Raw genomic sequence first — 24080 nt, forward strand, 5'->3', positions numbered from 1 at the left:
TGTCAGGGAAAGTAACTGACATAAGCCTGGCTTATTCAGTAAACCTGCTGTATGGAACAGGCCCCAGACCTGCCCTGTGCATGATGCATGTGTGGGTAGCTTGAACATGATGTACTTGGGTGAACTTGGTTTGTGAGGAAAGGTTTGGTACATGGGCCTGAAGAGGCTGCAATGATCAAATGTTCAGTTATTTTTTATGTTTTACAGTTCGTTTGTTTGTTAGGGTTTTGATAAATGTTTGGGGTATATATATGATGTAGTCTAAAACTAGAACTGTTTATGGATTGTTTGATAATATAGGCTATGCAGGTATTTTTTTCTGTTAATGTGACCTTATATTTCCACTAAAATAAAACACGTTTCATTGCTTTATTCAAAGCCGTTTTATCTCATTTCTTTTTTTTAACTGTTGATGTCTTCAAGAAGCAAAGTCCTTGATGGATGTGATATTAGATTACAAAGAGTTCACTTCTGTTCTTTCTTGTCCCTTGTCCCACAGGGAAATTCGGTTTGCAGCAAAGCACAGATAAACAATGACAGAACACACAACAATAACATCTATAAAAAGGAATATGTATAGAATTAAGAATTTGCTAACAAAGTTTTAGGTGCTGCTAACTGAGCACTTTGCCTACGAGTTCCATTTAACGTCACATTTGGGATACAAGCGGAGAGCATAGAGCACCTTGTGGTGGCCAGCCTGTACTACAAAGCAAGTTCAACATGAGCCCGTGATTATTTTCGTCAGCTGGCTTCACTAAGCCTAACAACCGCAATTGCGCATAAGCAGGGTCGGTGACGGTGGTGGTTAACTTGTTAAATCACCCCAGGTTTACTCATTGTAGCGACGAGCGTTGTAACATAAAATGGACGGTGTTAGCAACGTATAACCAGTCGAAAACATGGACAAGTCTAGAGCAGCCTACTTCACTGAAGAAGAGAAAACGATCATCTTAAACAAATATGAAGAGTTTAAACACATAATACAGGAAAAAAGCTACACAGCTGCAGCTGCCAGAAAAAGAAAGGACATATGGCAAAAAATAACCGACTGCGTGAATGCGTAAGTTAATAGGCTTCTCAATATCACTCAATGGTGTTTCAGAAAGCCAGTTTAGTGAAAACTTAGCCTATACTCAGAGTTGATGGAAACTGGGTTACGGTTTCAATGAACCAGTTCATCGTTTCTCTGAGTCTGTTACTAGGGCAACATACTCCGTGAAGCTAACCTGCTCGCTAGCAGGTTTTATTAAACTAACCCCGAGTTTATCCTGCTCTTCAACTGAAACCTGAATGTGTCAGTCAGACAAGGCGCGTCTCTTTCTCGAGGAGCTAGTTGATTTCGAAGCACAAATACTCCGCAGAAATCTCAGTCGGGAGAGGGTGATCAGACCTCGATTCGATGATTCCCTGATGAATATATTAATGAGCGATAGCTCTACCGTTTTTTTCTGCACAATAATTTACCTGAACAATAGCCTATTCTTAGCCATAGGCTATGACACAACATATGCTCTCAGTTTGGAACACGAACGAACACGGAACGAGCAGTCAGCTGTACAATATGCTAGCTCATCCTTTTTTACCAATCACTTCCCATCTCAAAGGCAATTCCGTTGGCCATCTCTTCAGCCTGATTGCGGTGGTGGTGGACCTGTTCACCCTGCCTCAACGTTTTGTCCAATAGTATTGGCTAAAAAGGCCTACTGGCTGGAAAATTGTGATTGGCCCCACCAAATACCAAATCTCACTCCAATTTTTTGGGAAAAGTTGGCAGACCTGAACTCACTTTCTTTGGCTGCTGCTATGGTAGCCCATTGCTTAATAAAAAATACCTGGTATTATTTGCCTCAATATCGGTTCATATTTGGCAAAAGCTGTCTTTCTAATTCCACTGGGAAAAAAATGGCATTTCGAGTCTTTATCCTGTGGCCATGATAAATAGCATAGTGTTATTTGTGTTACATTGATGAGGGCTTTTTAAATCATCGTGCGCAAGCTTAACTCAGGGTTAATTAGACTCCAAGTTGACTGAACTCATTTTTCCCACTTGTTCTGCAACTGTCAATCGAGTTTGACAGGTCAAGTAATTGCTCAACTCAGAGTAGCCTACGTTAACCCTCCTTTTGAAATCCCCCAATAAGGAACTGGTAGATTTGACTCTTACACTAGAGTTTTCCATCCTATTAATCAGATATATTCTTATCGCGTATGAGACCATTTTCCCTTGTTGTTTCAGCTGCAACCATGGCAGTGTGAAAAGATCCTGGGAGCAAATAAAGCATAAACACAAAAACATAATTCAAACCGGTAAGTAGGCCTAAACTACTTTCAAATGTCATGAAGTTACATGGCTACATGTACGCTACATGTAGGGTTGGGAATCGAGAACCGGTCCGGTTCTTGTTTAGAAACTGTTCCAAGTGAACCGATTCTTTGGAATCGTCAGCCATTCGTTAATTCTTTAACGATTCTGCAAACGGTTCTCTGTGCCTTTGCGCATGCGCGAACTTTTATAGTTTATTTCAGACTATTCAGCAGCAAACATGGCATCTAGAAAGAAGCGTTCTAAAGTTTGGTTGTATTTCACACGACAAAATGATAATAACACCACTTGTAACGCGTGTAAGAAGTCTATTTCGTCGAAGGGAGGAAATACAACAAATATGATGAAGCATTTGAACACACAGCATGGAATGAAATTACTGGAATGTAATGTGTTCGATGCATCCAGCAGCGCAGATGACGTTCGCGCTTCATCTTTAACCATACAAGGTAGAGCTAAACTCCTCAAAAGTGATCACAACCACTTGTCACTGTGTGAAGCAATTTGCTTTTATTGTGTGTAGTTGATCACGCTATCTTCTGTCCCGTCTTTAAAGCATACATTTTAGCTCCGGTGTTACAAGCCAACTGGTTTTCAAACCTACTGGTTTCCCAGCTGTGCGTGCACCTATCAATCTGCCCCTATCACCAGATTCGTCACAAATTCACAAACATATTCCTGGCGATTATCCAGTCGGATCTCATATTTGCTGCAACGAATATAAAAGCATAGTCTACGTGGGCACTACATTACCATTCACAACAAAATAAATGGAGACAAAATAAAACATTTGAAGGCTCGCATGAAGTGGGATTGGATCGCACTTGAGCAAAACGTGTAATAGGCTATGCCACTGCTTTACACTGCGAGCTATTCTAGCTCATACAATGTCATCAGATCAGTTACGTACTTAATAATCACCTTGGCATTCAGGTAACATCTTGAAATGGCATCTTGATTTGGCTTTGATATGTTTGTGAATTCGTGACGAATCTGGTGATAGAGGCGGACTGATAGGTGAATGCACAGCTGGGAAACCATGGGTTTGAAAATCGGAATCATTAAAATCTTATCAATTCTCATCTCTACATGGCTAGTGCTTTAATATGTCTTTGTTTTAGGATGAAATGTTATGCTACAACAATTAAATGAGTTTTAAATTGCTTGCAGCCAACAGGAAAGAGGCGGGGAAGACAGCAGGGGCCCCTCGTCCACAGGACTACCCTCCTGCTGAGGAGCTGGGCCTCTCCAATATTCAGGGTGGCCCCTTAACGGAATGGGGCATATCCCCAGACACAAATGGCAGCTCCCAAACAGGAATATTTGTGAAGGGTACGTTTCAATGAGGCGTTGTAAAAAATTGCTGGGTTGCGAATTCAAAGTTACTGTATCATTATTGTGAGAGTAGTCAAATGCATTTTCTCTCCAGTTGAAGGAGAATCCTTGTTGTTGTTGTCACCACCCACACTGCTGCATACAAAGGTAACAGATTAGCCAGTCGTGTATACTCTGGCATGGAATATGTGGTTGCTGATGGTGGATGGATCAGACCACACATTATACATTACACTGCTTTGTTTTCTTAGGTGGAGGTCCTAGATGACAAGGAGGCGCTGTCGACATGCTCAGAGAGAACTTCGGGGGTGACTACACTTTCATGTTTTATCCAGTTTTAAACGGGCCCATCTTAACACAGATAATGAGTGTGGAAACTTGTCTGGAATCGTTTTCTTGGTAATGGTGGTATAGTATGTAATGGTGTTATAGTATGCACATGAGACATGGCTTCCTCAAGTGTTCTCCATACAAAAATTAATTGAATGCTTCCATTGCTTGTACGTTCATTTTGCAGGAAGAGGGAAATCTTCCTCCCCCCGAGTTTATTGCCTCCACTTCTAGGCCAAGCGGATCACCTGGGGTAAACTATTAACCTTAAGTTGAACAGGTCAAAATAACATTCGCATGTTTCAAGTGAGCCTTGCAAAGGGACGAGGCTTATATGTTAAAGAAACTGTGTAATTTATTTCAGGTTGGAACAGACAGTGTGAGGACCCTGTACAAAAGATCCTTAGAGCTGGACATAGAGTACAAAAAACTCAAAATTAGAAAAATTCAGCTTGAGGTGGAGAAACTAGAGCATGAAAAGAAGGTATTCCAGTAACTGAATTGTATTCCTCACCCAGGGTAGGTAACAATTAAACTCAAATGTATTTCTTTTTGTTCCTAGGAAAGGGAGAAGAGAATGAAACCCCCAGAATGAAATAAATGAAATAAATAAAAAACAAGTGGAGAAAAGTTGTGGTATTTGTGTTGTGTATGAGGGAAAACATTGTGTGAGTCCTACCAGTAGGTTGGTCCGGAGTTCCAAACAGGGATGGTCACAGAGCAGACTCCCTAATGATCTGGGAGCAGGGATGTGCACAGCTACGGGCTATTTGCGTTCACTGCTTCAAGTCAGCCAGCTGCAGCCGGCCGTCGGCTCCACTGGAGCTGCATGAAGTCGAACAAACCTATTGTTGATAGCCCCAATAGCCAGGGGCGCCGTATAGGGGGGGAAAGTCAGGACAATTCCAATTGCCCCTGACTGACAGGGGCCCCAACAAATTGAAAAACTAATAGAAATGATAAACTTTTTTTATTTTAAGTATGGGGCCCAGAGTTTCTGCCAGTGCCCCTACCTATAGCCCCTCCAAAGGTCTGTGCATGTCCCTGTCTGGGAGTCATGGACTGCAGGCCACTTTGCCTCAATGCTGGTGACCAGGTCTGGCCCAAGGCATAAGCGAACTAAGCGACTGCTTAGGGCCCCCGTGACCACCAAAGGCCCCCAAGAGCACATTAAATTACAGTTTAATGTTTTTTTATATATATATTTATTAACAACGCCAACGGGCCCCAAAATCAATTCTGCTTAAGGACCGGTAAAGGCTTGGGCCAGCCCTACTGGTGACCATGCGCTGATGGTCACAAGTCATCTGCAGAAGCATGTGACGATAGGGATACTTCCACAAGATAACATTAAAGTACATGTGTATTTTAAAGGACTCCATGAAGGACATCAATCTAACTATTCTGTTTGAATATTTATGTGCAAAAAAGGAAAGCCCTTTATCAATGTCTATCCAGGCAATGTGCCAGAATGAGGAAAAAAATTATTTAGCCTTGACTTGAATGTTGATGCTGTGGAATGACTTGCAATTAACAAAATCGCCTTCATTCGCCCAGACTTGGTCAGTAGGCGGTGCTTTATACATCTTCATGTCATCTTAAACATTGCCTGCTCCAGAGCAGGTGGTGTTTGGCATAACAGATGAAGACGTAGAAAAGTACCGCCTACTGACCAAGTCTAGGTAAATGTAGACGATTTTCTTATGATCTCTGTCCCACACTACCTGAGATCTAATGTCCCACTTTCGCCAAATCTAACCTCTGGTTAATCTGCTCGAGGTGGTGCGAAACGGTCTGTGGAACACCAAACTAATTCTGTTAAAATCCAGTCACAACTTTTCGCGCCAGTGATGACGAGAGGTATGCTAGTTTGTTGAATCACGTGACTCTTCTTTCGTCGGAGTTTTCCCGCCACAGGATAAGAACGTCTGTGGCATATGCAGCTCCTAATCTGATTGGACAGTGAGGTCGGCAGACTCGCGCCAGTTTTACGCCGTTTTCAGAGCACTTTGTGAAGAATCGTCTCCGGTGGCTGTGCGAAACAAATAATAACACACTTTCTGATTGCACATTTCTTTATAGTCAATATCTTTAAAAATTGGCATTAGCAATAATGGCCCCCAAGGATTATTTGGCTGAGAAAGGTACGTTTAACTACGTTCACACGATACTCAAGCAGTCTTTTCAGCGTAACTAAGCCTAGCGAGTTCGCTAGTTTTAGTTCTGACTGCAGCCTGCTACAGGTGGTTGGTTTGTACAGTTATCTTCGCAAAAATGCCATTTGGAAAGCTATAGTAAGCCCTGCATTTTTGTATTCTTCTACAATTGATTGCAACTTGCTTTAGTTAAAACCGGACGCAGGCTCTTGGAAACATTAAAGTGGCTAGTGTGTCATGGGCACGCTCGCACTATTCGACTAACCCAAGTCAATTGTCAAGAGGCTTGTATTATTTGGAAAGGACGATTAAAGGCATATAACAATACCAGTTTACCTCTCGTGCATAGCTGTATAACTTAAACGTATCACATCAAATTGGCTACCTAGCTAACATTAGTTAAGAAAGTTTGGTGGTAGTTCTAGCATTGCTGGCGTGCTCCTGACTAGAATGGGTTCAATAACCCGGATGGAACTCGTGAAACAAAGAAGCACGCGCGAGAAGGTTCTCACATGGCCGTTAAATGCACTAAATCTAATCCCATGAAGAGATATGCATAAGTACTTTCGTAGTTAAAACATTTATCAAAACTGGAACTGGAGCCGTTGGGCACTACAGGTTACTTTCAGCTAGCTGGAGTCTATTTCAGCTTGATACAGTAGAAGGTGGTGCTTAAGTAGCCTACCTAGCTAGCCTAGGATAGCTATCGACTGTAGACTTCAGCGAGGTAGCTAGCTCGCTCTAGTCTTCCTGATTTGATTAGCTGTAGCTAGCTAGCTAAATGCTAACAAAGCGAGTTGGAAAGACAGATTTAACGTTGCTTACAATTTAAGTAGCCACGGCTTCATTGCACACTAATGTCACACATTTCGATTAAACTTCATGACGATGCTCAAGTTAATTTTGACCGAGTGCGCATTTTTTAGTTGCAGCACTATTTAACGTGCGTAGGAATAGCGGAAGATTGGACTGAGTGACGAGGCACAAAAGCCATGTGCTGCTTTGTTTACCAAAACATACCCGAACGGAGAAATAATTTGGTAGGGATGAAGATTTTTTTTTGTTCAAGTGGGGAAGAAAGTGTAGAAAACATACTTGAATCCAAGTACCGAATTCGTTTTTAGCTATCATAATTAAAAAAAATCTTTTAGTTTCGGTTCGATAACTGATGGGTATTTAAAAAAAAAAAAAAAAAATGGACCCTGAATTGGCAGTTGTTCGCGTGAGTCTGTTGTTTTATAATGCATACTATTGGTAACATCGTAGAAAAATACACGAACATTATCGAAACGATGAGGGATGCATTTGCGTCTGTTTTTCTTCGCTGTACGGTAAGCAATAGTGACTCATCGAGATTAAAGGATGTTATCCAACAAAGGGGTCGTCGCAGGACAACAAATTAGCTCCCTGTGTGTAGGCCCGCTTATCTCTTGTTTACATCTTCAAGTTTCTAGTATATTTTGGATAAAGACTTGAAAAACTAACTAGTTGTACTAACGGTCAATATGATTGAGATTTGTTGGTTTTGTCACTTGGGTGCTACGTTGGTCATTGTTTAGTATGCATGAAAAGTGTGTTATCTCCTTAAATGTAGACAATTGATGAGTTTGTCTTATCATGCTTTATCCTTCAGAGAAATGCAAGCGTTTCCTGCAGGAGTTTTACAGTGAAGACGATTCTGGGAAGAAAGTGTTCAAATATGGAGCTCAGCTTGTGAGTAGGAGGCTGATAAGCACCCACTCATGTCGCACCATCACTCTCTTGAATGCTGTCTGGGTCTAATTCACACATTTATTATTCATTCATCCCTGCTTTTAGTCAGTGTTACACCCCATACCACCTACAGACACTACAATTGTCACCCAAATTAGTCCAATTGATTTCTGACCCGAATTTTAGTAGCCGCTCTTAACATACTGATTTAGTCATGGTCTGAACAGTATAGTGTGGCACCTCCCTGAAGACAGCACGTGTGTGTGTGCAGGTGTCCCTGGCCCACAGGGAGCAGGTGGCCCTCCAGGTGGACCTGGACGACCTGGCGGAGGAGGACCCAGAGCTGGTGGAGAGCGTCTGTGAAAACGCCAGGCGCTACACGGCCCTGTTCTCAGACGCCATCCAGGAGCTGCTGCCAGAGTACCGTGAGAGAGAGGTAGCTTCCCCACGTGTGTGTGTGTGTGTGTGATCAATTTCTCTGACGGGTCTGAGCTGTACTTATCAACAGATGGAGGTAATTTAGTCTGCGTGTGTGGATCTTTCAGTGTGCCGTGACAGGAGTAACCTCCGTCTGTCTCTTGAGCAGGTGGTGGCCAAAGACTCCCTGGATGTCTACATCGAGCACAGGCTGATGATCGAGCAAAGGGGTCACGACCCCGCAGACAACAGGGACGCCCGCAACCAGTACCCAGCAGAGCTCATGAGGAGATTGTACGTCCTGTCCCCCCCCCCTGCCTCCGAGCCTCTGTGTGGAGGTCTCTTCCTTACACTGGGCTTGCATTAGCCTGTACATTATTGAGATGCGGAACATGGCTTTGGAATGATGCGACACACTCTAGAACCTCGGAATCTGAGAATGTGCGATGTCGTATCTTACGGCTTCCCTCCCTTCCACAGTGAGCTGTACTTCAAACCTCCCACCACCAACAAACCCAAGGTGGTCCGTGATGTGCGGGCAGACAGCATCGGTCACCTGGTGACGGTGAGGGGCATTGTTACGCGTGCCACTGAGGTCAAACCTATGATGGCGGTGGCTACTTACACGTGTGACCAGTGCGGTGCTGAAACCTATCAGCCGGTAAGTTAGTAATGATTACACAAACTAGGCTAAAGGTCATAATGGAAATGTTGAGGAAAAGCAGACTTTCCTTTTGAATGTGTGACTGCAGTTTTAATTGTGGATGAAAGTGCAAATGCTTGTTTTGATTCCTCTGTGTTTGTTTGTTCAGATCCAGTCCCCCACCTTCATGCCCCTCATCATGTGTCCCAGCCAAGAGTGTGTCACCAACAAGTCTGGAGGGAGGCTGTACCTGCAGACCAGAGGGTCAAAGTTCGTCAAGTTCCAGGAACTGCGCATTCAGGAACACGTAAGAGTCAACAAGAGAAGAATGTTTTACTGTGTGATGCGTGGAAAATATATATAATATAAATATTTTACAATCGAATCCAGTTTTATTTGTAGAGCCCCCCTCCCCTCTTTCGCAATTTCTTTTCCATGGGTTTCACAGATTTAAAACCATTATTTTGAAAATTAAACCCTATTATGTTGTGGTACAAGATACCGTGCTTTAACACCCACCCGCTCTCACCTGTTCCATGAGTGCATGCGTTGCTGCTGTGTGACTTCTGCTGTGTGACCCCGCCCCCCCTCCCTGTTGTCTCCAGAGCGACCAGGTGCCGGTGGGGAACATCCCCCGGAGCATGAGCATCTACGCTCGCGGTGAGAACACGCGTGTGGCCCAGCCCGGGGACCACGTGGCCGTGGCCGGAGTCTTCCTCCCTCTGCTCCGCACCGGCTTCAGGCAGGCTGTGCAGGTGAGGCGTCCTCCCTTCTATCCTGCGGTGACCCTGCGTTGACCGCACGTTAAACTGTGACCATGCGCTCTGACCGTCTGTTTGGCTGACCTGGTGTGTGTGTGTGGCGTCGTCAGGGACTCCTGTCAGAGACGTACCTGGAGGCTCACAGCGTCACGTTGATGAATAAGACCGAGGACGACGAGTTGGGGAGCGGGGAGCTCAGCGAGGACGAGCTCCAGCTGATCACAGGTGTGTGTGTGTGCGACATACAATAATGTCATGAATTCAGATGATTCAGATTAGCAGACGCTTTTATCCAAAGCGATTTACAGTTAGGTGGTGGGGGAGATTTGAGCCTGCGACATCTTGACCTGTGGTCAGATGCTCTTGGACCGCTGAGCACCAGACTCCTAGGATGATATAGCCGTGTCTAACTCTTCTTTCTGTTGCAGAGGAGGACTTTTACGAGAAGCTGGCAGGCTCCATCGCCCCGGAGATATACGGCCACGAGGACGTGAAGAAGGCTCTCCTGCTGCTGCTGGTGGGGGGCGTCCAGCAGGCCCCTAAAGGGATGAAGATCAGAGGTGAGCAGGGCTACGTTCTGGCCTGTCATCAGGGCTGCGTTCTGCGGCCGCAGCACTTGATGAATCGTGTTGCCTGGATGATTGAATTCATAATCATATCGGCTTTGCTCCCTCGCAAGGCACCATCAACATCTGCCTGATGGGAGACCCAGGAGTTGCCAAGTCTCAGCTGCTGTCCTACATCGACCGCCTGGCCCCTCGCAGTGAGTCTCATCTTCTCCACACCTCCTCCTAGATCTCCTCCCGTACTCTAGCTCTCCTCCTCCCCTAGATCTCCTCTCCTTACCATCTCTGCAGAAGTGCGTAGCAGTGTCAGTATTTCCGTTTTCGGAGCCACGTAACGATCATCTCAGCATAGGAAACACGTAATGACCACTTCAGCCCAATACTCGACAACCAGACTGAAGGGGCCTCCCCTCTTCTCTTCCTCCCCACTCCCCCCCCTCCCACCCCCAGGCCAGTACACGACAGGACGGGGGTCCTCTGGCGTGGGTCTGACGGCGGCCGTGATGCGAGACCACCTGACCGGGGAGATGACCCTGGAGGGCGGGGCCCTGGTGCTGGCCGACCAGGGGGTTTGCTGCATCGACGAGTTTGACAAGATGGCCGACGCCGACCGCACGGCTATCCACGAGGTGATGGAGCAGCAGACCATCTCCATCGCCAAGGTGAGAGCGGCCCCCGGGGATGGTTCATTATGGGTTCATTTAGCAGGAAGTTGCATCTAAAGTTACTTGATTTGCTGTCAAATGCTGTAGTACTGAGCTGGACCCATCCCCCAGTTCAGCCTTCTCAACACCTGATTCAAATGAATGGGTTCAAATGAATGGGTTATCAGGCTTTTAACTTTGTGTTTGTGTGTCTCTCTCCCTCCCTCTCTCTCTCTGTGTCTCGCTCTGTGTCTCTCTGCCAGGCGGGCATCATGACCTCCCTCAACGCCCGCTGTTCCATCCTGGCGGCCGCCAACCCGGCCTACGGCCGCTACAACGCCCGCAAGACCATCGAGCAGAACATCCAGCTGCCCGCCGCGCTGCTCTCCCGCTTCGACCTGCTGTGGCTGATCCAGGACAAGCCGGATGCAGACTCCGACCTGCGACTCGCCCAGCACATCACCTACGTCCACCAGCACTCCCGCCAGCCGCCCACCCACTTCACCCCCATCGACATGAAGCTCATGAGGTCAGCAGGGAGGCCACGCCGCCGGAGGGAAACTGGAACTCGTTTTATCTTCAAACTGACAAGTGTCTATTTTAATATCGACGAGCTAGTTTGCAGACGTGATTCCCTTGATTTGATGGTGTTTAAGTACAATCTGGGTCGACTCTACAGAGGTAGTCATGTATGATGTTCCGATAATGACAAATATTGTATGAGTAGTTGACCGTTGTAAAATGTGGTTGTTGATTATGCACATTTAACATGAGCACTTGGGTCCATCATGTAACTGTGGCCGATTCAGCCAGACAAGCTCACTGTCCTGTGCAGCTGCCAGTCTGACGGGTGGTGTTTCCTCCACCAGGCGCTACATCTCTCAGTGTAAGAAGCGTCAGCCGGTGGTGCCCGAGGCTCTGGCTGACTACATCACAGCCGCCTACGTGGAGATGAGGAAGGAGGCGCGCGTCAGCAAGGACACCACCTTCACCTCCGCCCGAACCCTGCTCTCCATCCTGCGCCTCTCCACCGCCCTGGTGAGCCTCCTCCCTCACCCTCACCCCCCTACAGGAACAGGCCCTGGTTGCTTGCCCCATGTGTGGTGGTGGTGTCGTCCACCTAAGGCCCCAGTGCGTGCTAAAGTGCTTACAGTGCAGGTAGTTGTGTTGTTCGTCCTACCGCAATGTAAGCACTTCTTTCACACGCCGGGGGAAACCAGACTTTGCTGCGTGACGTCAGGCGGTACGAGGTGCCTGTCTGTGACGATGTGGACATGGAGGAGTGATGCTCTGCTCTGCTCGAGCCCTTGGATGTCAAAAGTGCTGTTTGTGCAGGTAGCTGAGTCACCCGCCCTACTGCATGGTCAGCACTTCATGATACCCCTGCTGGCCCTGCTCTTCTGACGGACGTCCACCGGGGGCGCAACACCAGCAACAACCTAGCAGCAGTACAGGCGTCTGTTTCTTTCCACTTTAGTAGCTGGTGTGCAGGGGGGTTGGTTTCACTGTGCATGGGCTAGGGCCCCCAGGAGGCGGGGCCCCTAGGAAGTGGGGTTCCTGGTGCTGGCAGTGTTGTCTGGTCCTGGTCAGCTTTGCAGGGTGGGCAGTCAGCCTGTGTGCGTAGGAGCAGCTGTGCAAACCCATGCAAAACTGACTGTGACTGGAACTAGACTTCTCCTGTAACCTATGATGTCGACCCGATGTGATGTCACCAGGCAACCAGTTTACGGTTCTGTGTTCTACTCTTCTTCCTGTCTTGTCTCCCCCCCCCCCCCACCCCCCTCATGGAGAGATTAGCCGGTGTTGATAGGCGGAGACTTGGGCAGTTGCCAGCCATGACAGAGGGCATTGCACTTGTCTCGGTCTGACAGTGCCGGCATAGCGCAGCCTTCCACGGTCCCCAGAACACCCCAGTCCATCATTCAATACCAACATTCCTGTGTACATTTGGAAGACAAGCCCCTTTTTCCAAGTCAGTTATCTGTGTCTTTAACCCGTGTCCTCTGCTGGTTCCTGTCAGGCCCGTCTGCGTCTGGTGGACCAGGTAGAGAAGGAGGACGTGAACGAGGCCATGAGACTCATGGAGATGTCTAAGGACTCTCTGCAGGCCGACAAGTCCAGCACCACCAGGTCAGTAGCACCACCCTGTCTGTCAGCACCTCCTGCTGGTGCCCTTCTACACCACCTGACGTGACTGCCCTACCCAGCCGGATGATGAAAGGGGTTGTGCCACCTCGCGGGATGGGGTCTAACCTTTGGGGAGGGGGGGACGGGGGGTTTACGAGTCCCTCAGGTAGCTGTAATAAAAGAGGCTGCTCACCCTGGAGGAAGTGGTAAAATTCCTGGGTTTTTACTGCGGTATCTGTTGACACGACAGCGTGTTAATGGTAAAGGAGTTTACACGTTTCTGGGCTCGTTTTGACTCTGCTCTCATGTACAAAGGGTGGGGTTTAAGTACATCCCTCTAGGCATGGAGACAAAAGGAAACCCTTTTGGAGAAAACATTTTAAAAATATCTGCTAAATGAATGAAACTGGATGCTAAACAGAAGCTACTTGATGATGCTGATTCCTTGATTCCATCCTGTCTGACCGTCTCTTCCTCTCGTCTGCTCCAGAGCCCAGCGGCCGGCCGACGTGATCTTCTCCCTGCTGCGTGAGCTGGCCACGGAGGGCGTGGCGGGGCGCGGCGGCGCCGGAGGCGTGGTCCGCATGGCGGAGGCGGAGCAGCGCTGTGTGTCGCGGGGCTTCACCCCCGCCCAGTTCCAGGAGGCGCTGGAGGAGTACGAGGAGCTGAACGTGTGGCAGGTGAACCAGGGCCGCACACGAGTCACCTTCGTCTGAACACACCAGGCGTAATCCCGCGAGACTTCGAACAACTCTTCTTGATTATGCGGTCTCCAGCTTAAACCCGCGAGAGTTCAAGCTGCCCTTCTGATGAGCTGCTTATGTAGACTTGTAATGGACTGTCTATTTGAATCTGCCTTCACGCCCATCATGGTTTTTACTGCTAGCTGTTGTGGCGGCTCTGCAGTCATTTAGCTCATGGGATTACAGAAGGGTTTGTTTCTTGACTTTATTGTGTTTTTTTTTATGTTGTGTGTTCCCAAATAAAGAATATTGTAAATATATTTCTTTCGATTTTAGATGAAGTATACTCCTTTATCATTTTTTTATGCAAATATGTAGTGGCTGTTTGCATCTGTCAAAGATGCAAATTTATATCTTCAGTTAAACCCACTTGGCATTTTACACGGACGTAAATGTTATCATTTGTGTAAAAAGAAACAAACTATGGCAATGGAAATGTATACTTCTCTTACGCCAAATGAACACATTTGTTTGATAGATTTTAGATGGAGCAAGTGATTTCAATAGCGCCATAAGATGTCCGTACATGTTGGAAAACCTCAATCTTTCTCAAACACCTGGTTTGTTATCAGAGCAGCTTTGCAGTGGAGACAGTAATTGCTGCTTTTAGTAGCACCTGTAGACGTGTTTTAACTATAAACTCTTAAAGGGAATGACTGTATTTACAGATCTATGGAAAATGTCTCAATGTAAGAAAATAAATTCCTGGGGGATTGTGCTCTGTTACAATGAGTGCGGACAATGTTTAAAACACGCTATTATAGATTGAGACAGATGTTTTCTGTAGCCTAATTCGCCGTTCAGGGTGACGTTGTGATACTTATTTTTTTTTACTTCTGTACATGGGTAATACCATATTATTTGAGTAAAAAAAAATGTATTTAAAAAAGCCTACATATTGTCAAACTGGATGATCTCCCCACTAGACTGCATCTCTTCAAAATTAAAAAGTTGGCCTATGTCTCAGAATGCCGTTTTTAATGCAAACATGCCGACCGAATAGCAGGTGTACGTGGGATATTTGCCACCCTTCCCCTGAAAATGTCCGTACTTTTCCAATCATATCATTTAATTGCATCAGTAGTACATCACAGAAGGCACCAAAATGACTTGGAAAATTAAGTTTTACTTATATACTATACTAGACCCGAATAAACCTTTTTCTTTTTTTTCTGAACTCGGTGCTCCTGGTCTTGGATTGTATACAGGCTACAGCTTACTGCATTTCTATTCGCAGCAGGTGATGCTTTCCTCCCAGAATTAACGGTCAGTTTCCATTTGAAGTCGGGACTTTTTATGGCTTTGCTTCTCGAATTCGGGGTTATTTTACATAATTGGCGCCAGAAGCTCAGTATTAAAGGCAGATTTTAAAGGGAGGACGGACCGCTTGTATTTTTGCACGACTTGCATAAGTCTATTGGCCAAACCAGCACGCGTCAGAGTGGTTGACACGATCACATATATTAAACGCACTTGATCAGTGCAGTTCAGTGAAGACAACATGCAGGTGAGTGGGTCTTCTCCAACGACAACCTTCTAGAAGGTTAGATTATTTAAGATCGTGTATGGAGATAAAATTATACATATTGAATAGTGTAGGCAATTTAGTCTTTCATTTCACTCATGTTTGCATTTTTGACATTACAAAGATTCCTATTGTGTTTTAAACAGTTTCTTATACATTTTTAGGTTAGATTATAGATCGATAATAAGAGTGTGGACATCTTTATCACTTACACCTTGAAGCCCGTTGAAAATGATTCAACATAAACAGAATTAATAAAACCTGATGACTGGATTGCAGGTGATCAACATGTTTTCTCCACCGTGGTTGGTTGGGGTATTATACTGTCTGATGTTGATCCCAGGTCAGTTTCTGTTTGTAATTTATTTATTTGTTTGATAATGTACTTAACGAGTATAAGAGTAAAGAATTTGATATCTGAGGCATTTTTCAAATCTCAATTTAGGTCTGCTGGAGGCAATGTCTTTGTATGACATCATCAAACAAGAGGGTAACTGCACTCACATTTTCTGCAATATTGCTTTTTTCAGATTCAAAATGTTTCAAAGCACAGGTTGTTGTGTTTCTGTCAAAGAAGATTGTGTTCTTGATAGTTGTCTCCTCCTGTCTCTCCTTGGCTGTGGCACACGACAGAGTTGGCACCTGCCAATGTATTGAGTATCGATTCAGATAAGGCCAACCATTTCTTGACTCACTCGAGATCAAAACGCAACGTGGACCCCAGGTGGTACAGAGGAAACCCAGACTTCCAGGCGTACTACCGCTACTACACCAGCATCGGTCACACCGAGGGGGTGAGCCAGTCAGAGGGCAGACGCGAGGGTGATATGGCTGAGGAAATGGCAACTGATTCATTATCTCTCTCTTTCTCTCACTAATCCCTGCTTTTTTTTCCGACTCTGTATTCTGCCTCCAAGCTGTATGAGATTGACAGGATCAGGATGCTGTACCAGCAAATGAGGCACCTTGAGCAGGCATACGGGCCAGACGCCTCCGTCCTCCAGAACCAGCTGGGAGTGCCCACCGTCAAGAAATGTGATCCCGCAACCGACAAGAAATGCAAAGCCCCACCCCCTCCCCCTCCCGCACCAATAAAAGGCATACCCCTGCCCCAACTGCCTCCCCCCCCTCCCCCTCCAGCCCTCTCCCAGGCAGATGTCCTCTACCTGTGCAACGCCAAGGATCCCCTCTGCAAGCCACACATCGTCTACCTCCCCACGGGAGCTGTTCCTGTGCTCTGTGACCCGCGCTACCATCCCCACTGCAAGCCCCAGAAGTACGAGATCCCAGCCCCCGTAGCTCAGCCTCAACCTCCTCCCCCAGCTCCACCCAAGAAGTCTACCCCGCTACCTCTACCACCCAAGAAATCTGCTCCTCCTCCAGCTCCCATCCGCACATACAAGGGCATGGAGTATGACTGCGACCCATACTGGGATCCTGACTGTCTCATCGACCACCCCGCCAGGGCTGTTAAGGGCAAGACGGCCCCTCTCCCTCCTGCGCTCCCCATTGAGGAAGTAGAGGAAGAGCCGGTGGTGGAACCAGCACCCCCTGCAACCATCGCCAAAAAACTGCCCTTACCCTACCCTTACCCCTACTACTATCCCTACCCGTATAACTACCGGGATGATCTCTATGATCCAGCTCGCTTCCAGTACCCAGACCCTGCTGATGCAGCCTCTGACAGTGAGTAGTCCCTGGTCCCCCCTAGGCAGCATGGAAGTCGTGGAAGATGGAGGGGGAAGCTGTTTCTTGCCTTAAGGTTTAAGTCAACAACGTGAATAAACTTTATTTTTAAATATCAAATACACTTTTCCTCACAGAAACAATGAGAATGTCAGAGCTGTACTGCTGGGGGCTAACTCTGGTGCTTTTTTAACAATTCAAATGCACAAAATTGGCCTGTGCTTAGGCTATGGTGTCGCTGATGTTACAATATGTTGCTTTACCTATGGTAAAGTTATTACAAAGATGTGATCCTACTAGTTACCATTCATATTTTGTGTATAATTATGATACAGTAACAAGAGTGTTGTGCATTGACAGATATCAGCATTATCATAATGATGATTAATAAACGTTCAAAAGGTGTTTTTTGTCAATTGTTTTTTTTGTCACAAAAGCAATGTTTTCCTCAGTAGATTTTATGGTGGAAAAACAGCAAAAATGAAAACGTGGCAACAGGAAATGTGCAAGCCTATGGAAGGAACTGTTGCCCCCCATTGGCACCACATGGCTAGTGAAAGCCAGCTAGTAAAGCAACATGGAGGAACTAGAGTGGTGGTCATTAGGTTGACTTCCATTGTGTTTTAATAGCAATATAAACACTGACTACTGTAAGGTCTTTAACTCAAACCGTACCACATTTTATATATCGCTACACCCTTCCTGCTAACCAGCGCCCCACACCGTCTCCTGAGGCTGTTCACAGCAAGAACACGGTACATCAAAAGGCCTGCTAACGAGAAACACATTGAACTCCAGACTATAAACCTGCAGCCATGCTGACTCTACAAAGTTGGCTTAGCATGCTTATTTGAAGATGCTGGTCTTCTGTCACACCGTAAGTTGTGTTACTGAACATGACAGAGAACGCTCCCTCAAAAACACCAAGTAAGGAAAAGAGGAAATGGATCACAATGCTGTGATTTGGCAAACAGAAGAATCAAAGTCCCACGAAAAAAAACAGCAGATCATTTATTACTTACAGAAAAAGTAAAACAAAACAAAGCATGAGGGGAAAATGTAATTTCTGTTCATGTACATGGATCCATTGATGTGCATACTCAACATACATACACAATGAGTGCTTACGTGAGTAATTTTGTACATGTTTTTTCTTCTTCCGGTACACTTAAGTGGTACAAACAAGTGCTCTTTGAGACACTTAAAGCGTGGGCTACCTTAGAAAACAGTAAACCAGTTTGATAAGAAGCTAATCTTCACTTGAGTGTGTGTCAGTGTGTTTACAAAAAACGCAGACAAGCAAATGAAACTTTGCAGTGCTTGTGACCACTCCATCTTTCTTCCAAGTCATCCGTTCTTTACACATTCTCTCCATTCCTCAAAAGAACAGTCCTCTCATCCTTCGACCGATGCCCTGTCTGTCATACAGGACGTTAAACTTGTTGATGAACTGGTTCATGCTGTTGCAGGTCTTGGTTATGGTGCCTAGGTAGGCCATGAGGCCTACATCGTTGCATTGCTGCAGGAGACAAAAAGGCAACTTATCCAAAAGCAATAACTCATCAGAAATGATGAGACAAGGTCATATTTAGGTCAGGATTTTATATGAATTTCTTCTTTCTCTGTTCGTCAACAAGGAAATGTAAACAGGTATAAGGGACACTTGGCACTTACGTCATAGAAGTCAGTCTTGAATTTGATAGTGCTGAGGACGGGCAGTCTATGACAAAGAGCATTGGCTTCTCTGAGGATCTCATGGTTGAACGGTACCTCTCCTTACAGGTGCAGAGTCACAGAAGAGGGGAACAACAATGAGAAAAAAACAAAAACACATTCACACAACGAAGTGATTCAGTTATCAGGTTACATTACGCAACTGAAAAAAGGCGAGATACAAGATCACCGTTTTGTCCTGGCACGGGTGGGGATCGGGACGTGAACACAGGCTGTCATCATCTAACCCCTTCACAGATTTCTATTCCCACACACACCATGTCACAACTCACCCGCTTCAACAGCTTTCACATACTCCAGGATGACCTTCACTCTGCTGTGGAGCATCTTGATAGCACTGTGCTGGGCTATGAGGTGTTCTGCCACTTGAAAACACAGGCACACACGGACACACACGTCAAGCGGAGGTCATGGCACACGGGACGTCCTAGGCAAAAGATAGAACCGAGAACACGTCTGCGGTCGTTACTATGGTTACCCGTGGAGTTTTCCCCGGTGCCTGTGGCGGTCATGCGCGCCACATGGTCAACACCGATTCTCTCGGCCTCTTCTGTGGCCAGCGTGTAGGTTAGCTCGGCAAACAGCATGGTCGCCTAGGAAACGGACGCATGGACATTCCGAACTTAAAATCAACCCTTCATCAACCACGTTCTTTTAGTTCTTCCCATTGGCTCTTATTTGCTTTTCATAATGTATGCTTCATGTTTTGGCTACCCACATTGTTTTGGGGGCTATCTGGTTGTTTATGATCATTGACCTACGCACGCTCTTTCTTGTATGTCGCTTTCGATAAAAGCGTCTGATAAATGTAAATGTAGCCATGAGTACATTTAGTCATTTAGCAGACGCTCTTATCCAGAGCGACTTACAGTAAGTACAGGGACATTCCCCCCGAGGCAAGTAGGGTGAAGTGCCTTGCCCAAGGACACAACGTCATTCGCATGGCTGGGAATCGAACCGGCAACCTTCTAATTAATAGCCCGATTCCCTAACCGCTCAGCCATCTGACTCCCCCTGAGTCATGAGTAACCTGTACGGAGTGGACTGTGTTTGTTGAGGGAACGTTGAATACCTCTCCGTTGATGATGTCTATGACAGACTCGTAGACGCTGACTGGTAACTGCAGGGTGAGACAACGCATCTTAGCGTTCCAGCACATTTCACAATATATAGCCATCCACAATACACCACACACACACCATTCAACTACTAAGAAACAGAAAATTGTTATTCCACTAAAACAAATTAGAAACTTACATCTGTATGTTTGGTCATCGGGTTCAACTTGAGAAACAGGGGGCTCTCAATAATTTCACACACCTAAAATGAAAAAACGAACACTTATGAGAATATATGTGACATTATTCCTTGCTCCTTTTTCATGTCCATTTTACTTATATGTACAACTAATCCCACTTAGCACTGCCCTACCTGCTTGTGGATATGAATATCTGATTGGTCAGGAGGGCCTCCTGTGGTATACCACCCCAGGAATTCCATGTCCTTGAAGACCTGTTTGACTGAGAAACAAAGAAATTCAGGGACAACTGTCACTCACTGGGCTTTTGTTTTTGTAAAACCCCTAACATAGTTAGCCTTAGATATATTATGGTACAAAATTCGAATCAGCTCTAGAAATAATCACGTGGTCTTTTGACCTGCAGTAATCAGTTTAACACCAAGACACAGTCCTGACAGATTGACACAGTGACAATATAACTCACACTGCTCCTCTTTGGTGTAGTAGTACTCCTTATCAATATGCGCCCTGTCATCTACAGTGTGGGACAACAGCTCAAAGGAGTTCATCACCTCGATGTTCCTTCCCTCCTGCTTCCCAATCAACGCTCCAATCACTGGAAAGACGTTAACAGTTGTAGGGAGCAGTAACAGCAAGACAGGAAGTGCAAAACAGCTCATTTGTCACGTGTTTGATTCTGGAATTCCAGTTCGACTCACTCTGCAGCGTCAGGGTGAAAGTATAGGATAGCCTCCACTGTTACATACCTTGCATCGGCCGCCCCTCCTGGGAACGGATACGTATCCAGTGGTCTGAGATGTTGAGAATCACTAGAGGGTGCAAGGCCACCGATACACTCCCAGTCACCCCCGAGGCCATAACACTGGGGCTAGCTGGAAGACGAACAATAGGGAAGGAAGGGGGATTATGAACACAGCTTTAAGGTGGCTGAGTTAGGTATTATCGTGACCATCCTTGGCTAACATTACCCCAGAATAGTAGAACAACTGTTGAGTTATTGTGTTAGCTTGACAGGCTAGCTAAAACAACAAGCTTTAGCTATCTAGCTAGCTGCTAATACAACACGTCTTTTTTCGCTGTAGAATGTTTTGAGAAACAGTTTAGGACTTAACACAGTATTTTGCTAGCCTAGTTCATTTAGACATATAACAACACTAACGTTGGCTAAAGTTAACCTGCTAAAGTTACTGGCCTTCAACAGTCAGGTCCCTAACATCAGTGGTCGGCTAATGTGCTGTACTACTAGTAGGCTAGCTAGCCGCTAGCTATATAATCAGCATGAGAGTTGGTATGACAATACACCAAATGGATGAAAACATTGCTACCTATTAAACATTGCACGTTTTATCAACAGCAAACCAGGTAATACGAATAAGGGGTTTTACTAATGTTTTAGAATAACAACTCTAACCTGCCCCATCCACCTCCATTCCTCCACCATTGATCGTTGCCATCTTGTCCGACCGACTGACAGGTACGCAGGCGCATTCAGTAGAACGGCACTACCAAGTTAACCAAAGCGTTGCAGGAGCCATCTCTGCCACTAAAGTCGCCAAATCGTTCGTCTTCTTGCTGTGTGATGTTTCATGGCAGTTGGCCTCCACGAAATTGCATTACTACCAGTTGCCAAATTGCACAAATAGTGCCTATAGGATATGGGACATAACATGTTGAGATATAGTAATCAATATGTTGTTCGTGTATGATTCTGGCTTTAACAAATATTATAGGTACGCTACGCATTGAATATCACCATCGGATTGAAACAGATGAAGTAACCCAGAGATTCCATTCTCGCCACTAGATGTCGCAATCTCACAGAAAACGTGTGGACAGCTCTTTTTTAATTTAAAGAGTGTTCATCAATTAACAAATGTGTCAATTTCTTCTGCGAAAAAATCATATAGACTTTATATAGCTAGACTATATATATATATATCTTACAGGACATTTGACTATAAAACCCGTGAACCGCCATCAGTCGTTGTTCCGGCATCACTGCGGCTAGGTCCGGAAGTCGCTTTAGCAACCGTTTCTTCAGGGTTTTTGACCTGAATGCAATTCTGGTACGTCGGCATATTTTGTCCGTGTAACGTTACTTTGTTTACAAAATGGAAGACTTAAAAACTTGCACCCTCGACTACTTCCCCGAGAATATTTTAATTGATATTTTATCTTACTTAAGTGTACGAGAGCTTGTCCGAAGTGGAAGGTAACTGCAAGTAAAATTATTATGATTACTTTAGTGTAGGGAAATGCGTACTGTAATGTTCGCCAGGCTACGTCCTACCTTCCTTGCCGTGCATGGCCATGGAAAGATGATTCTTATTCGTCATATAATTCTAATGCATTTTCAGAGTTTGTAAGAGATGGAAACGGCTGGTAAAAGACCAAAGACTGTGGCGAGCTGTTGATCTTACGGCATGGAAAGGGGTAAGAATGTTTCTTTTGAAATTTCTGAAGCAAGTTGGATACTATTTGTTTACATTTGCTTCTTAAAATACGTATTTGTCGGTGTAATCTCTTCATCCGTGCTTCAGTTAATAAATATATTATTTAACATGATATGAACTCAAACACATTTGTCCTTTTGTGTCGTGTTTGTTCCATTCTCCTTCTGTGTTCCCTGTCCTCGGTGGCCATTATGGGTCAGGTGACATCTCGCATGCTATGGGTCCTCCTGCGCCAGTACCTGGGCTGTGGGTTGAGATGCCTGCGCCTGCGCGGTTTGCTGCTGTCGGCCAGAGGTGGGGCCTTTCTCTCAGAGTCCTGGCTCAAAGCCTTGTCCGCCAGGTGCCCCCGCCTGCGCAGACTCTCCCTGTTGCATGCTGACCTGAGAGGCCTGCGCAGTTGCCAGCTCCTACCTCCAACCCTTCAGATCCTTGAGTTGCGTGGCTGTGAGCTACCACAAGGGTTTTTCACACAGAATCCCCCCTGTGAACTAGACGGTTCTGAAAAGGCATCTACTGCCCATGCTCAGCAAAGGGGTCGGGCTGAGACTAGGAAAGGGTCTGCTTCCACGTCTGGGATTGCCATAGAGACGATAGTCCTTGACAACGTACCCTCCTTCACAGACCAGCATCTGCAGAGTCTGGCTTCATGGGAGAAGCTTTCTCGCCTGGAGCTCCGGGACGTCTTGCGTGTCACCGCTGCAGGCCTTAGAGGCAGTGCTGCCAGGGAGACTGGCTCCACAGTGGAGGGCCTTTACAGGCTCAAGTACCTAGAGATAGGCAACTCTGGGCGGCCAGGCTCTCAGATGCAGATGGCCTCTCTGGGGCTGGGGGCAGGCTGGCGGGGCCTAGAGGAACTCAGCCTAGGAGGAAGGGAAGTGGGTCCGGGGCTCCTGTGTGCCAGCCGCCTCAAGGACCTGCAGAGGCTACGCCTGAGAGGCTGCAGACTGAGTGAAATGCAGGTGCTGCGTAGCTGCAGGACACTGAAGGAACTGCGAAGACTTGAGTTCTGTGAGGTGTTTTTTCAGGCCCGACAGAGGACAGAGGAGGGGGAGGGGGAGAGGGAGGAAGGGGGAGAGGAAGGTGGCGAGGGTGCTGGTGTTGATAGGGGTGGTGAAAACCCCGACAAACTGGATGAGAATGACCCTGTACCTAGCCTACGTCGCTCCCTTGTAGCCCTCCTTCCACGGTGCGCACTTGTGTTCACCAATTGCACTGTAACAATAAATTCAGACTAGGTTATTCATGTATCTATGAGGAAAAGTACCCTTCTATTACTTTATTTTTGGAATTAGAATACAAATACTCCTCTTATTCGAATTAAGATCTAATCTCCACGCTCTAATGCTCGACATTCTGTCATATAGAGAGTTAAACATTGTGTCTGTTTTAGTTCATTCACTTGAAATCATAACCAAGTATTTTAGTGTGGAGGCTGTGCTTAAATCTATCATGTATACATGTGTTTTTTTTTTTACACATTGGTCATTACTCAAATATGTTGTTTAGGGGACTGAGCTACTATCTGTCTTAAGAAGAAAAAGAATTCATTTTCAATGGACTGAAGTCCTCAAAGCTTTATTCTGCTACTTTCAGAAGAATAGATCTGTGATAGAACCTTTTTCTATTGCAAATTTGATTAAACCATTATCAATAAACCATT

General features: G+C 45.9%; 5 protein-coding genes across 6 annotated transcripts; 4 read left to right on the top strand and 1 right to left on the bottom strand.

Moving 5' to 3' along the window:
• Positions 1–743: 743 nt before the first annotated feature.
• On the top strand, positions 744–4586 carry LOC124470417 (myb/SANT-like DNA-binding domain-containing protein 4). Its single transcript, XM_047024287.1, has 8 exons — positions 744–1063; positions 2240–2310; positions 3497–3658; positions 3756–3808; positions 3913–3969; positions 4179–4244; positions 4356–4475; positions 4554–4586. Exons 1-8 carry the CDS (start codon positions 903–905, stop codon positions 4584–4586), a joined length of 723 nt encoding a protein of 240 aa, XP_046880243.1. The 5' UTR covers positions 744–902.
• Positions 4587–5931: 1345 nt separating this feature from the next.
• On the top strand, positions 5932–14722 carry mcm7 (minichromosome maintenance complex component 7). The gene is made up of 15 exons (XM_047023098.1): positions 5932–6135; positions 7781–7860; positions 8132–8296; positions 8447–8571; positions 8758–8938; positions 9090–9227; positions 9526–9675; positions 9792–9906; positions 10110–10241; positions 10361–10444; positions 10698–10909; positions 11155–11420; positions 11761–11929; positions 12912–13021; positions 13509–14722. Exons 1-15 carry the CDS (start codon positions 6105–6107, stop codon positions 13732–13734), a joined length of 2184 nt encoding a protein of 727 aa, XP_046879054.1. The 5' UTR covers positions 5932–6104; the 3' UTR covers positions 13735–14722.
• Positions 14723–15231: 509 nt separating this feature from the next.
• LOC124469346 (formin-like protein 3) lies at positions 15232–17377 on the top strand. Its single transcript, XM_047022577.1, has 5 exons — positions 15232–15268; positions 15566–15629; positions 15732–15776; positions 15920–16080; positions 16204–17377. The coding sequence occupies exons 1-5, from the start codon at positions 15263–15265 to the stop codon at positions 16978–16980; spliced, it is 1053 nt and encodes a 350-aa protein (XP_046878533.1). The 5' UTR covers positions 15232–15262; the 3' UTR covers positions 16981–17377.
• Positions 17378–17970: 593 nt separating this feature from the next.
• Positions 17971–21471, bottom strand: cops6 (COP9 signalosome subunit 6). Its single transcript, XM_047022493.1, has 10 exons — positions 21379–21471; positions 20714–20839; positions 20431–20562; positions 20138–20226; positions 19964–20026; positions 19779–19826; positions 19185–19299; positions 18979–19071; positions 18647–18747; positions 17971–18491 (listed from the first exon to the last, which is right to left on the bottom strand). The coding sequence occupies exons 1-10, from the start codon at positions 21419–21421 to the stop codon at positions 18351–18353; spliced, it is 951 nt and encodes a 316-aa protein (XP_046878449.1). The 5' UTR covers positions 21422–21471; the 3' UTR covers positions 17971–18350.
• A 544-nt stretch (positions 21472–22015) lies between these two features.
• Positions 22016–24080, top strand: LOC124469313 (F-box/LRR-repeat protein 12-like). Of its 2 annotated transcripts, none has more exons than XM_047022518.1 (3): positions 22016–22033; positions 22325–22400; positions 22621–24080. In XM_047022518.1, exon 3 carries the CDS (start codon positions 22633–22635, stop codon positions 23653–23655), a length of 1023 nt encoding a protein of 340 aa, XP_046878474.1. In that variant the 5' UTR covers positions 22016–22033; positions 22325–22400; positions 22621–22632; the 3' UTR covers positions 23656–24080. The 2 variants fall into 2 exon arrangements, with proteins under 2 accessions (XP_046878474.1, XP_046878463.1); XM_047022507.1 differs by lacking the exon at positions 22016–22033 and adding an exon at positions 22041–22179.

The sequence above is a fragment of the Hypomesus transpacificus genome, chromosome 1, assembly GCF_021917145.1.
Source record: "Hypomesus transpacificus isolate Combined female chromosome 1, fHypTra1, whole genome shotgun sequence".
Taxonomy (NCBI): domain Eukaryota; kingdom Metazoa; phylum Chordata; class Actinopteri; order Osmeriformes; family Osmeridae; genus Hypomesus; species Hypomesus transpacificus.

What these genes read in the sequence shown, in the direction of transcription:
- LOC124470417 (XM_047024287.1), top strand. Translation starts at nt 903, where the DNA reads ATGGACAAGTCTAGAGCAGCCTACTTCACTGAAGAAGAGAAAACGATC. An exon ending in ATAACCGACTGCGTGAATGC is followed by an intron (nt 1,064 to 2,239) that starts GTAAGTTAATAG and finishes TTGTTGTTTCAG; the next exon opens with CTGCAACCATGGCAGTGTGA. An exon ending in AACAGGAATATTTGTGAAGG is followed by an intron (nt 3,659 to 3,755) that starts GTACGTTTCAAT and finishes TTTTCTCTCCAG; the next exon opens with TTGAAGGAGAATCCTTGTTG.
- mcm7 (XM_047023098.1), top strand. Translation starts at nt 6,105, where the DNA reads ATGGCCCCCAAGGATTATTTGGCTGAGAAAG. An exon ending in GTGCTGAAACCTATCAGCCG is followed by an intron (nt 8,939 to 9,089) that starts GTAAGTTAGTAA and finishes TTGTTTGTTCAG; the next exon opens with ATCCAGTCCCCCACCTTCAT. An exon ending in GCTTCAGGCAGGCTGTGCAG is followed by an intron (nt 9,676 to 9,791) that starts GTGAGGCGTCCT and finishes TGGCGTCGTCAG; the next exon opens with GGACTCCTGTCAGAGACGTA.
- LOC124469346 (XM_047022577.1), top strand. An exon ending in CTGTCTGATGTTGATCCCAG is followed by an intron (nt 15,630 to 15,731) that starts GTCAGTTTCTGT and finishes ATCTCAATTTAG; the next exon opens with GTCTGCTGGAGGCAATGTCT. An exon ending in GCATCGGTCACACCGAGGGG is followed by an intron (nt 16,081 to 16,203) that starts GTGAGCCAGTCA and finishes TCTGCCTCCAAG; the next exon opens with CTGTATGAGATTGACAGGAT.
- LOC124469313 (XM_047022507.1), top strand. Translation starts at nt 22,079, where the DNA reads ATGGAAGACTTAAAAACTTGCACCCTCGACTACTTCCCCGAGAATATT. An exon ending in GAGCTTGTCCGAAGTGGAAG is followed by an intron (nt 22,180 to 22,324) that starts GTAACTGCAAGT and finishes ATGCATTTTCAG; the next exon opens with AGTTTGTAAGAGATGGAAAC. An exon ending in ATCTTACGGCATGGAAAGGG is followed by an intron (nt 22,401 to 22,620) that starts GTAAGAATGTTT and finishes ATTATGGGTCAG; the next exon opens with GTGACATCTCGCATGCTATG.
- cops6 (XM_047022493.1), bottom strand. Translation starts at nt 21,421, where the DNA reads ATGGCAACGATCAATGGTGGAGGAATGGAGGTGGATGGGGCAG. An exon ending in CTACACCAAAGAGGAGCAGT is followed by an intron (nt 20,227 to 20,430) that starts GTGAGTTATATT and finishes TTTGTTTCTCAG; the next exon opens with TCAAACAGGTCTTCAAGGAC. An exon ending in TCAAGACTGACTTCTATGAC is followed by an intron (nt 18,492 to 18,646) that starts GTAAGTGCCAAG and finishes TGTCTCCTGCAG; the next exon opens with CAATGCAACGATGTAGGCCT.